This window comes from Cloeon dipterum, chromosome 4, assembly GCF_949628265.1.
Source record: "Cloeon dipterum chromosome 4, ieCloDipt1.1, whole genome shotgun sequence".
Lineage (NCBI taxonomy): Eukaryota > Metazoa > Arthropoda > Insecta > Ephemeroptera > Baetidae > Cloeon > Cloeon dipterum.
Window position 1 is genome coordinate 7,915,118 of NC_088789.1, and position 12,223 is coordinate 7,927,340.

The 12,223-nt window shown below is 43.9% G+C and overlaps 1 protein-coding gene across 10 annotated transcripts in view; it reads left to right on the top strand.

Annotated features, from left to right (window-relative positions):
- Positions 1-1,095: 1,095 nt before the first annotated feature.
- The window catches only part of LOC135942375 (fibrosin-1-like protein), a 109,353-nt gene continuing 98,225 nt past the window's right edge, over positions 1,096-12,223 (top strand). For 5 of the 10 annotated variants that reach the window (XM_065488457.1, XM_065488462.1, XM_065488459.1 and 2 more), the window contains exon 1: positions 1,096-1,783. In XM_065488457.1, the coding sequence (XP_065344529.1) occupies positions 1,532-1,783 (252 nt within the window). In that variant the 5' untranslated portion in view covers positions 1,096-1,531. The remainder of the gene's footprint in view (positions 1,784-12,223) is intronic. The other 5 variants (XM_065488458.1, XM_065488461.1, XM_065488460.1 and 2 more) reach the window with 1 other exon arrangement.

Here is a 12,223-nt window from a genome sequence, read left to right on the forward strand (position 1 = left end):
GTTTGTCTCGAATTTCCAAAAACAATTTAACATTAACAATATGTGTATTAAAAGAAATTAACCATTTCCTTTGACATTGTTGATTTTGGATTTTATATGTTATACAAGTTTTTGCAAAATCAATGAAAGACATTTGATGACTTGCATTTTGAGAGAAAATTTAACCGGATGTTTTATTAACCTCCCTGTTCCGTCTGGGGGCTGAGGATAACTAATTTAAAGGGCTCAACGATCTGCCTTAGCCGCTTATTCACGCGCTACCCCATCCTATGCGCGTTCTTTTATTGTACACTTTAAGTCGTCTCTGCGAACGGGCACGGGCACACATCGTGTGTCCTTTTAATTTTCCCCACCCTGAGGTTATAAGTAGTTATTTTTTCTTGTCCTTGGTCTTGATACACTTGTCCTTTATCAGTTGGCTATTTTGGGTCGGCCGCCGTGCTGTGTTGCTTTTGTTGTTGGTTACAGTGGCAGTAGATCTTTTTATAAAATTTTGCATTCCGTTTTTTGAATGATGTTTATCCAAGTTTCATTGATTCTAGTAGTACTATGGAAAATTAAACAGCTCGCAGCACACTGAGGAAGCGGCATTATTTACTCTTTAAAATCTTCTGTCTAGTAACTCAAGTATCGTCTTATTTATATATTTTAAATACAATACATATAATTATAGCTTTAATGTACAACAATTTTTAAACTGAAATTAAGTTGGAAATTGATAATAAAATGAAATAATAAATACAAAAAGTTTAATTCTATTATTACATTGAAATAATTATAAAACATATATAATATTATTTACATATATACACAAAAATTTATCGGTAACATTTAAATTAAATTATAAAATTGTTGCAATATTAAATTTTAATTGATATATTTATAACGTTGATTGCATCTGAAAGAGTGCGTGTGCGGTAAGGGTTGCAGGGCGTGCGTGCGATGCCGTAACCATAGGATACTCACACACTCGCTGGCACGACGCACGTTTACCAGCGAAAGACAACAATAGGTCGACGGCGTGCAGCTGATGGATCGGCCGGCTCGCGAGTTGGCGGAGCGAGCCGACGGGAGCCGAGCCTCTCCCATGTGATATCCCGAACGGCGAGCAAAGACAGCGGCCGACTGTGCGCTGAGTGTATGTGCATGTGTGCTGTTTTGTTGCTACGCCAGTTGCGACGCGAATTTGTGTAAGAAGTCGGCGTTTCGGCAGGCAGACCGCGACACCGGCCGACGCGTGAATGTGCGTGCTTGCGTTGGGCTGGCGAGAGGGCGTCGGCCGCGGCGCCCAGCGTCGGCAATCGGCGTGCTAACGGGCGGGCGGGCCGTGCCGTGCAGCGCGGCGCTGCATACCCGGCCATCTTAGCTTCGCGATCGTGCCAGAGCGATGCCCGAGCGCCATTTGATCTGTCGACCGACTGTTTTCCACGTTTGCCGTTGCCCTCAGCTCGTCGACAATGCGTCGGCTGATACGCCGCGTAGCTGAGTAGCCGTCCGTGCCGAAAGTTCGGCGGTCGAATCCGCCGCCGCGATGGACACTCAGCGGACGACTCAGCGCATTAAGCGCAGGAAGCGCGCCCAGCGCATTCAGGCCGAGCGGGACAAACAAAAGTCGGCCGAGGCCGTCGGCAAGTTGAATGACGACAGTGCCGACGAGTCGCCGACCAGGCAGAAGCCTAGCAAGCCTCCCAGCCGCCGCAAGAAGCTCAAGGAGCCCCTCTACGAAGAGGACATCATCGACGGATTCGCCATTCTCGCCTTCAAGACCTACGAGGACCTCGAGGTGAGTACCTTTCGACCCTGATTTTCGGCCGACAGTCTGCCGGTCGGGCGTGCGGCCACGGCCTTCGAGTCCAGTGACGGGCCTCCGACCGTCGGGGGCCCGCGGCAGCGCGCGTGTCGCCGTCTTTGACGTTCGGCCGCCCCGTCAAAACAAAACGCGACACACACACTTTCAGCCTACTAGCCTAGGACCCTTGACACTCACGCTCACGTACCTAGACTAAATTGGGGGAGCACAATAAGGTGCACCCTGATGTGCGATACCTGACGGATGCTGTTTTAGTCATATTTTTATTTTTATTTACATGCCATCATTTAAATAATACTAGATACTCCATTTTAAGTTTTTTTAGAGTAACCACATTGATAGTAAAAATTTAATTCGGTTAATATTATTTATATTTTTTTTAATTGTAAACCATAATCAGACCACCAATGGAATGTTTTAAATAATGAGGCTAATTGTAACAGATTAAAATCAATGGAACTTATTTTTTTATATAAAAATAAAAACAAAATGTCCCTGCAATCAGCTGTTTGAAACTTGATCGCACAGGCATTGCGTTTTTCACAATTCCACCCATTCAAAAATCCTTGCAATATTTGAACGTTAAACCATAAATAATTAAGAAGGGTTGAACGACCAAAAAATGAAATTAACAATATCAGTATTGGCTCCTCTGATTACACAAAATAGAGGTTTGTTGGCCTGTTGAAAATCTGTAATTTTATTTTCAGTCAGACTAGGAAAACGCAAAATACACGGAAATGTTGCTATCATTTCTTTTTTCCTCAAATAGGCGAGTGCTGATTTATGCTTAATAAGTCAACTTTTTCAGCCCGCAGATCGATTTCAATTTCTTTGATCGCTGGACTGATTTGTGTCGGGTTTTCGGCTGGAACCAATGATTGTTAGCTCCCTGGTGGAGGATGTGCTACGTTGTTTGGCCCAAAATGCCCTCGGTGCGACCGTCTTGGATAATAAAGCAGCGCCAGTGCCATTGAACTCGGTTTCCTCTCGGTCGGGGAAGGCAATTAAATCGATGCAAAAAGTCGTCCATCCATCCGTCCGTCCAACCGTCTGCACCGCACGGAGCAATTGAAATACACATTGCACAAAGGACGGCCTCAAACTAAGCTGCGGCTTTTCGCTGATGAAAAGTACTGCAAATTAACAACAATAACGATTAATGATGAGAAAGAACAACGCCGCTTGCTTTAAATAATAATCTAATCTGATGTTGCTGCTGCTGCTGCTGCTGGAAAACCAGCTTGGCATTTGCAATCCCATTAAAGTTAATCGCGGCGCGCGGAATTAAAACGCGTGCACGTCGAGTCTCGTTTCGGAAGATTCAGCCAACCTGCCCTCTCTTTGGTATCGATTAAATAGCAAGCGCTTTTCCTCTTTCTCACAGAAGCCAGAATTTTGACGTGCACGTCGACGACAAAGCTTGTCAATTATTGTTGCGAACCGGCCGGCGCATTGAAAATATACGTATCGGCAAATAACACACACAATACACCTTTTAATGGCGCATGCACAAACGTCCATTAGTGCAAACAAGAGGACGTGCACTCGACGTGCATGCAAAGCAGCCGTGCCCCCGCTACCGCTGCCGCCGCGTAAAGACTAATGCTTTTAAGCTCTTCATTTGAGAAGCAATGGAATCCAGCGTTTTTAGTTCTCGCGTTTTGTCTCACTCCGCAGGCACGATCATTAATTAAAACTCGGCGAGAGAGCGAAAGAATAGCACTCGACGGCCTTTTCAGACTTGTGTTTGAGCAATTGTCAGCATCATCCAGCTGGCGAAGTCGGGTGACGTGTAACGGAGGACCGAATTCCTCGAATTGTTTACCTTGTCGACTTCATTATGCCAATCAGTCAATTAATCTGCCGATCGATTGAGCGGACATTAATTACTGCGAAAGTTGAAGTGCTCCGTGCAAGGCAAACGAGATCAAGTAAACAAACATAGAGTGCGAATTTCATGGGCAATGGCAGTACCTAATTGAAAGTACCAAGTAGAATTATTAAATTTCATTTCTCTGTAGAAAAAATTCCTCACACTCTTTTTTCATTCAATTTATTGTTAATAAATGAGAGAGGAATTTGAGTTAATGGCAGGCCTTAAAAAGGAAAATTATCAGAACATTTTATGATACAAAGAAGGATTTCCAAGTAAGTCTAAAGAGTGTAGTCATGAGCTGTACTGATAACATCCTTATGTATTTGTAAAAAAGAAAACACCTCAGTAACCACAAATACGTGTCTTTTGAAACACCTGATAAAACTCTAACTGAGCTATACATCCTGTGAAACTGTTCATACCCAGAACGTGTAACAAAACGTAATGGAAAACTTTGAAGACGGCCAGTCACAAAACGTTGGTAGCCAAATTCTGTGCTTACTCTTGTACATAAATCTTTGCGAAACATTTTGGAAAAGGAAAATTCTCATAACAAGAAAGGCTTCCATTCTCAGAAGAAATATCATTTAGCTCAACAAGACCACAAATTTAAATGATTTAAACTGACACGAAAGATTCAGTGAATTGCGCTTTTAATGGTCATTGGCCTTTTTATGGCATTCTATGCAGAACAAATTAGACATAATGAAACCCCGGAAACTATGTGTCATGCTTGCGGCTTCTTTTTATCCTGCTGATTAATTTGCAGAATTTACGCTCGCCTTCCAGGAATGGTCGACTAAATCTGGCAAATTCGCAAACGACATCGCGTGGGAATGCAACGAAAGTGCCGTGTTTCCAGTCTCGTGATTCCACTCACACACAAACCCTAATTATTGCATGCCTGCCGCACGGAACGTGCGCGTCGCAGGAGGGTAAAAAGCGAGGAGTAAAATCCACCGTCGCACACGAGTCTTAATTTCGCCATTAGTTAGCGAGCCGTGCGTTTTATTGGATCCAAAGTTGCGTTCGAGTGCTCTGAATAATTCATGCAACAGCGCCCTGCGTGAAATTTCGCCCTGCCACCCCTCTGGAGTAGCGCTCGCATCCCCCCGGAGAAGTTTCTCGCCTTGCAATTTGCGAGAGGCAATATTACAAGAGCGCGGCCAAATTACAAATTCAAACACGAGCCACTGACGCTGTCTCTCATCAAGTATCGCGATTTCGCTACTTGCACCGGCCGCCAACCGAGCTTCCGGTGTTCATGCTGACGACGACGACATGAATTAATAAATCAGATGAAAACTGTGTCAAAACGTGAGCAAAGCTGGAGCAAAATCCATAAAAATTCTGCCAAATCACGGGAGAAGTGAATCGGGTAAACGCTCTGTAATTACTGCCTTGGCACCTATAATTAATGTCTGATGCCTTTTTGAAACTCCTTTAAACTATGGGGCAATATTATTTGCAATCAGAAACATTCGTAGTTATCGATTGTAGTTGTCCGACATTTATATCTTTCTTAAATTGAGTGAACCTCTTCTAAGACTTTCAGTATCGTTGTAAATCAATTCGCACCAAGGATTTTTGATTGATGTTCTTGTCCGTCCGACGTGAAAGCTGCCCACCATGAAGTGCTGGCTTGACAGATAATGAGCTTTGGTCTTGTTTAGATAACGCGGCTTCTCGTTCAGATAAGAATGAATATTGCAAAAAAGGAAAATCCGGATTCAATAGAATTCGCGAGTTGTTTTGACTAGCCCTTTCGACCCACGCTCTCAATAAAGCCATCAATATTCTTTGCGAGATATGTGAGGCGACAAAAAGTTGGAGAGAACCCGTCTAATTAATGGGATGGAATGGTCGTTTGATTGATCTGATTTCAATTGGTCTACGTGCGTGGGAGACTATGTCGAGAGGGAAAGGCGGCTAATAGCTGCTCTTTTTTTAGCATATATTATATCGGCGGCTGTTATCTTCCGCGCTGGAAGTGGAACATGTTCAAATGCGTGCGCCGTCCCGTGGTTTCCCTCGACGCATTTTACGAGCTGCCGCAGCCAGCTGCCAGAATATATTCTTTTTTATGAATGCATACGCGTGAATCTCCGCTGCTGCCTCCGCTCTTGAATCGAATAAATTTAGAGACCTTTATGGCCGGCCCAGCTGAATTACTTTACAAGTCAGAACATTAACGTCGGCACGAGAAAAAAAACGAGAGTTACAGACGCGAACGGAAGAAAACGCACACACATAGTCGCGGCAAAAAATGTGTTCAAGCTCAGCTCGTGTTTGTTTGTTGTTTTTTGCTTGCTTGCGTTAAGTGAGGGAAGCTGATTTGAATAATCTTCTCTGACACATAGCACACTTGGATGGTCATGTTTATTGAATATAGACCTATTTTAGAGGTTTAATTCGATGAAAGGGAAGTCACGAATGTTTTTAATTAATTTTTAATGGTGATTATCGAAAAATAATATTTCTGCTGATAAATTCTTTAAATTTTGTAAATCACTTGTTTTAACGTTTTAATATGCCAACATACTGAACAATAATTATTTGTTCATTTCGATTCACCCGAATCGTTTCGATGAGCAAACAAAATTGAATTGTCCCGAAGGTTACACAATACGCAGTGGAAGAGGAAAATATCCATTCTGTTAGTCAACAGTAGCGAATAATGAAATGCGCATCCTAATTTGCTACAACGATCACTGAACACGGCAAACACTCGCCGAGGGCGTATTTATATTTATCAGTCCCACGAGCGGTGTGTAAAAAGCGGCTGAAAAGCCGCAAAAGTGCTCCGGAAAAGGGTCCGAATTAATCAAAACGCAGAGCTAAAAGCAGATAGGCAAAAAATCGCCGACGGCAGCAGAACGACCGCATTAACTAATGTGCAGTTGAAATGTTTGCTCGACCAGCAGCAGAATACACGCGAATAAAAATTCAAATCACACCGTTTGTCCGGCCGGTGGAGATAATAAATTGCGACAGCGGCGATTATTCCTCCCTGCTCCATTATGCATTAGGGCTTTAGCCGCGGTTGTAATTCTCGGGCATTGTTTTCTCTATTTAGCCAGCCTGAGCACAAGTATACGTACGTTTGTATGCAACCTATGTATGTTTAATGTGCTCGACGTCCGCCAGCAGCAGCCCGACAGCCTCTGCTGCCGCTCTCTGGAGCTGTATTATTACAATATTGTAACATCGATCCGCGCACAAGTTTGCTCTCCACATGGAGCAGCTCCTCTCTCTCTCTTGCTCTCTCGCCGTGGCACGGTACAAATGCGCGGAGCGGAGAGCTACTTTGCGGTGGTGCGATGTTCTTGCCCTTCCTTACACGTCGCGAACACCGACAACGACTATGGTCGCGGCCCCAATGCTCGCTCGCAACCGCACCCCGCCTAATTGGCCCCTTGTTTATTATGCGTGCATTTATGTGTCCTCCAAACACGTGCTTTTCATTAAAGAAGACGCTCCTATTTCTCAAATCTGGTTTTAAATTGCAACTTGCAGATTTAAAAGGGAAAACCAGAGTACCTAACGAGTGTTGTTTGAAATCCAACCATGCATAAATTTTGCAAACATGTTATTGCGTTCATATAAAGTGGAACATTTTGCTCGTGCTTGCATACTCCAAGAGCTTTTCGTAGAATTAAATTGGAATCAATTGGAAAATATGCCACAGAGCCAGATTGATTAAAAAACTCCTGAGAGCTGTACACATTGAATCATAGAGCTGTACACATTGAACCACAGATTTTATAACCTTCTATCGATAAAAATTAACTGTTTCTTCGAATCATGATTTGACTTGCAGCAGCGTTTAGTTTATGGCGATTTTATCCTTTTTTTAACTACCCATGGCGTGAACGTGGAACATCTTATGAAAAGAAAAATTTACTGAAATGCTAATCTATCTGCAGTTAAAAATTATCCCTTGGCTTAAAGCACTGGAAAGTGTAAATTTAAAGGCACGACTAGCGAAATGACAACCAAAAATGGTCCCATAATTAAAACTAAAGCCGCTTGCAACTTGCTCATAAACATGCCCTGCACCAAAGTCACGCTCCAAGCATTTGGTTTTAGCAAGGCTGCTTCATTGGTTAGAAATAATGCGCAAATCGCCTGAAAAGTAGTCAGAAATAAATATATAAAACGCTTAGTATTTACGGGCCTAATAATTCTAGGCCTTAACGTTAAAAGCGAAATCTGTTTGGTAAACATGGGACTTTGGCTGAACGCTATATTCTACCGAGCGCATAAATATCGCATACGTGCCCCCTCCGTCGGGGATAATTAAAGCGTGCTTTCCCGCGCGCGTGATTTGTGGACGCGAAGCACGCGGCGAAAGAGGACGACGAGCGGCGCGCTGGGTGGCGAATTAATCATCGCAATGCAAATGCAGCAATAATTCTGGAAAGCCTCACTCATGACCACGGAGCATAGCGCTCGCGTTTCCCTAGCAGTCGCACGCTAACAAAATACACACATTAGCTGCCGCCGCTTCGGCAACAAATGCTCGAACCCTTTGTTTACCCATTCTCGGCTCAATGGGCGAATTCTCCGTGGCAGCTCAAAACGTGATCGTTTGCACGCCTCTCTCTCTCTCTCTCTCTCTCTCTCTCTCTCTCTCTCTCTCTCTCTCTCTCGCACTATGAGCTCTCTCTTTCTGCTTGCTGCGAGTGCCAGTAGCAATTTTGCGGTTGCGCCTCGTCGCCGATGCTGCTGCTTTTCAACAAGTTCGCGGAAATTGCACGGCAAGCCTCCAGCAACCCTTTCGACTTTGCTTTTAACGCTCTTTTTCCAGCCCACTCCAACTGCCGGCTTTTCGGCTATATGAGGCTTACGCTTCGTTGGTTGCTGTGGGTTCTCAATTTCAAAAACATGTCGGCAGCAATATATTAAAAAAGCCTTCAAAATGTACAGATTTTCTTTGATGTAAGATTCAGAACTATCTCTTAAATATTTGATATTGTGATTTAAAATATATGATGTATGTGATTAACTATATTTTACCAATTAACAATAATTGATTTATTTAGTTAAAATTTAATAAACTAGTATTTTAAATTTTGTTTAACTCGTGAAAATAACATCTAGTAGCTCGAAGAACAATTAAGCGTCTCTGAATTCGATAGCAAAATAAATACTAAATTTATTTAATTTAAATCTATTACAACAATATTATTTTTGTTCTTGCCAATTAGTACTGTGCTGACCGAGTAAGCACTTAATTTAATTTGATTGAAGCTTCAAAAGAACAGAATCTGAATATTATGTTTATGATAAAATTTAAAGATGTTCATTTGTTTTTATCTTGTTAAATGTTCCTTCGCGACACTGCTTTATTCAAAGAAGCAGATCGCTGAGAGAAATAATATGTTGATTTTCTCATGGTTTTAACTGCTGGCGATCATGTAAGCCATTTCACCTCTCCAGACAGAAGAATCAAGTCTAGTCGTAAAAAGCAGAGTTTTATCGGCGAAATTTGAAAATCTGCCAGAAGCTCTTGCAGTTCAAAATCAGTGACTTGCCCACTTTCACACGACATAAAATTTTTATAGGAGCAATCGTGCGACCGCAGAGCGCGCAAACAATCGTTGGTGGACGCAAATATCAATTTGCAGGCAATAAACGCGGAGCGGAAAATTGAATCGCACTTTCGGCATTAAAACCGACCGGCATATCATTACATGTGAACGAGTCCAGTATTCAAACACAACAAGGCATCGATTCGCGGTTTTCTGGCACAACTCCACCTTTGGGGTTAGCAAATTGGCCAGCAAGCGATGATTTAATGCCCAAGCTGCTTTTTCCGCCGGCTGAACCAGCCAAGTGAATCTAATTTAAACCTGACGGGCGCAATATCGGCGGCCACATGCTCACCCGTTTGCTGGTTCGGCTCGGTGCGGTCGTATGGTGCCAGTGGAAACGAGCGGCGTGAGAGAGCGAGAGCAACATCTATCGGTAGTTGGAGCGAGCTGCCCCGCAGGAAATCCAAACAAGAGGCGTCTTTTGAGCAGACACTCGTGGCTACATACAGTGCATTTTAATGGAGCGACGACCACCCAATACGACGGCTCTCTAATCGCCGGCCCAGCATTGCTCCTTTATTGTTATTATTATTGCGGCTGCTCTTTCATTATTACGCGTCTAATGTGCTTCCTTGAGATGAATGCGCCGACCGATGATGCTGGATGGTAATGGTGATGCGAGTGTGTCTTGCTTTTACTTTGGCGACGAGTTGGCATCAGTGCGTGTTGAATGGCCCTCTTGAGGATTCGCCGCAAGTGGCTCGCCACCGCCAAACTTTGCTTCACCTGATGGATTTATGGCGCTTAGAAACGGCGTGACTTATTCGTTTCTCTTAAATGCATCTCTGACCCTCCGAGGGTCGATATATTATAAATTACTTGTGTATATCACACTTAGTCTGTCGAAACTTTTATCTCGATTAATTTCCACTCACCGAATTTTGTCAGATTAGTGCTTGTTTAAGCCATTATGAAATCGTACACCGTGACTCTTTAAACGGAAAATATTATACGAACGCGACGAACAAAGCGTCCCACGCCGAGATAAATTACAGTCAAAATCGCTCGCTTCCTTTTTTGCTCAGCAGCGTCACGTCATTAAAACGATGTAAAACATGCACTTCGCTTAGTTTGTGTCAACAAATCTGATAAAAAAGTGGTAGTATCGCTTCCAAACGTCTGATGCCGGGCCCGTAATAATTATGTACGCACACTTCATCAATTTCCACCCATGTGTGGTGGGAAAAATCCCCCTCGGGTGTAGATGAAAGCCACGCATCCCCTTGCAGCTCAGATTTTATTCATTCATCCCTCTCCTCAAGGGTGCATCACAGTGTGTTAAAAATCCGGCAGAGAGTATTGAGCAATTCTTCGCTGCTAGCAAGACACGAGCAGGCGGCTGACATTTTTTATCCGCTGATAAGACAAAAATTTTCAAGCGTGAAATTATACACACATGCCGCTCGGGTTCGTGCTTGCGGACCTTTTATTCTTCCCGCGCCTGTCGCTTTTTATTGTGTTTGCATGTGTTCAAATGATAACTAACCAGGTCGGCCGGTGTCGACTTTCGACCAAAGACCACCAAGGGGGTGGAAATGGAATGGACTCTATAGCTGGAATACTAAATAGAGGATAAAATTAATTAGTTTGTGATTACTGTTCTCGCAGGCTCCAGCTCGAATAATCGACTTTGGAGTTGAGCTGCGTCGCTATTAACCATGCACTCGTGAATGTGTCAGCCCTTAGCAGGGGCGGCAGATCGAGGCCGTGAATAAATCAACAGGGATGAGTTAGTTCCTCGTCGTTGGATAGTAAATTGGCCGAGCGTAGGCCAGGTGACCCTTCTAGCTGTCATTCAATTGTAGGCGGCGACGAAGACTGCGAGCCGTGTGCGTTTGATGATGACACACATACACACGCACCGTCACTCGCCACCACTCTGTTGGTCGACAGACATCGACCCCTCTTCAATTCCTCCCCTGACAAGCCGAGTGTATCGACTGCTCTCGAGCAAGGCTATGCCAAATTGGCTGATTTTGCGCTGCTGGAAAGGCATTCGCTTTGCACACAGGGATTATTCGGTGGCACGCGCGCAGATGTTATTCAGAATGGGAATTTACGTGCAGGAGATAAAAGCTGGCCGAAATGTATATGAGGATTTGTATGCAAATTCGCTGAGTCGTTAAATCCAGGAACACCGCCACATAGCCGCGCTTATTACATTTGAAACCGTGTCAACTAACACACCCAGCCTACTTATTTAAGAGGAAAAATCGCAATTCTTTGGCGATGAATTTTAATTTGCAAAACGATAGAAGTTTTAAAGTTTTGCAAGCAATTGAGGTCGGCCATTTTTCTGCTACGAGACCAGGGTGGGATGGCCTCGGTCGGCTGCATGAACGTAATAGCGTTGTGATCAATAAACAAGCGAGCAAGTCATGAGCAGGGCTTATTACGGACGAGCTGGCGTAGGTGAATCGGCCGAGCCTGCAGCCGGGCGCACAGGCCGATACATTGGCAAGGAGAGGAGAGCTCGGTCTGCCCTGCTAGGCAAGGATCACCGCGGAGCACTCAAATATTTATCCAGCTCGCAGTTCAAAGATGCTGCTCCGACAAGAGGGGATGAGGGAAGGGGCGTCCCGAGGATTGAGCTCGAGGATTTGAATGTGTTTGTTTTTTATTAATAAATCAAGAGCCGGAGCTCACCACGACGTGCCAAATTAAAGCTGTTGGCGCCTCTGTGCGAACGTGTGTTCATTAAATATTCCGGCGTTCTCCTCTTTCAGAGGTGAGAGCATGATAGAGGTCTATTGAGAAGAGCAATTGTGTGCCGTTTTCGGTTTCAAGCTTCAACCGACTCGAAAAAGGAAGGGAGGAAATGATTTTCTACACATCAAGTTTGTTGACTCACTTGCCCCAAGTTCCTCTAATATTAAATTTCGGTGTCATTTTAAGTTTTTTGTATTATTTGCAACATTACTAAGTAGCTTGAGACAA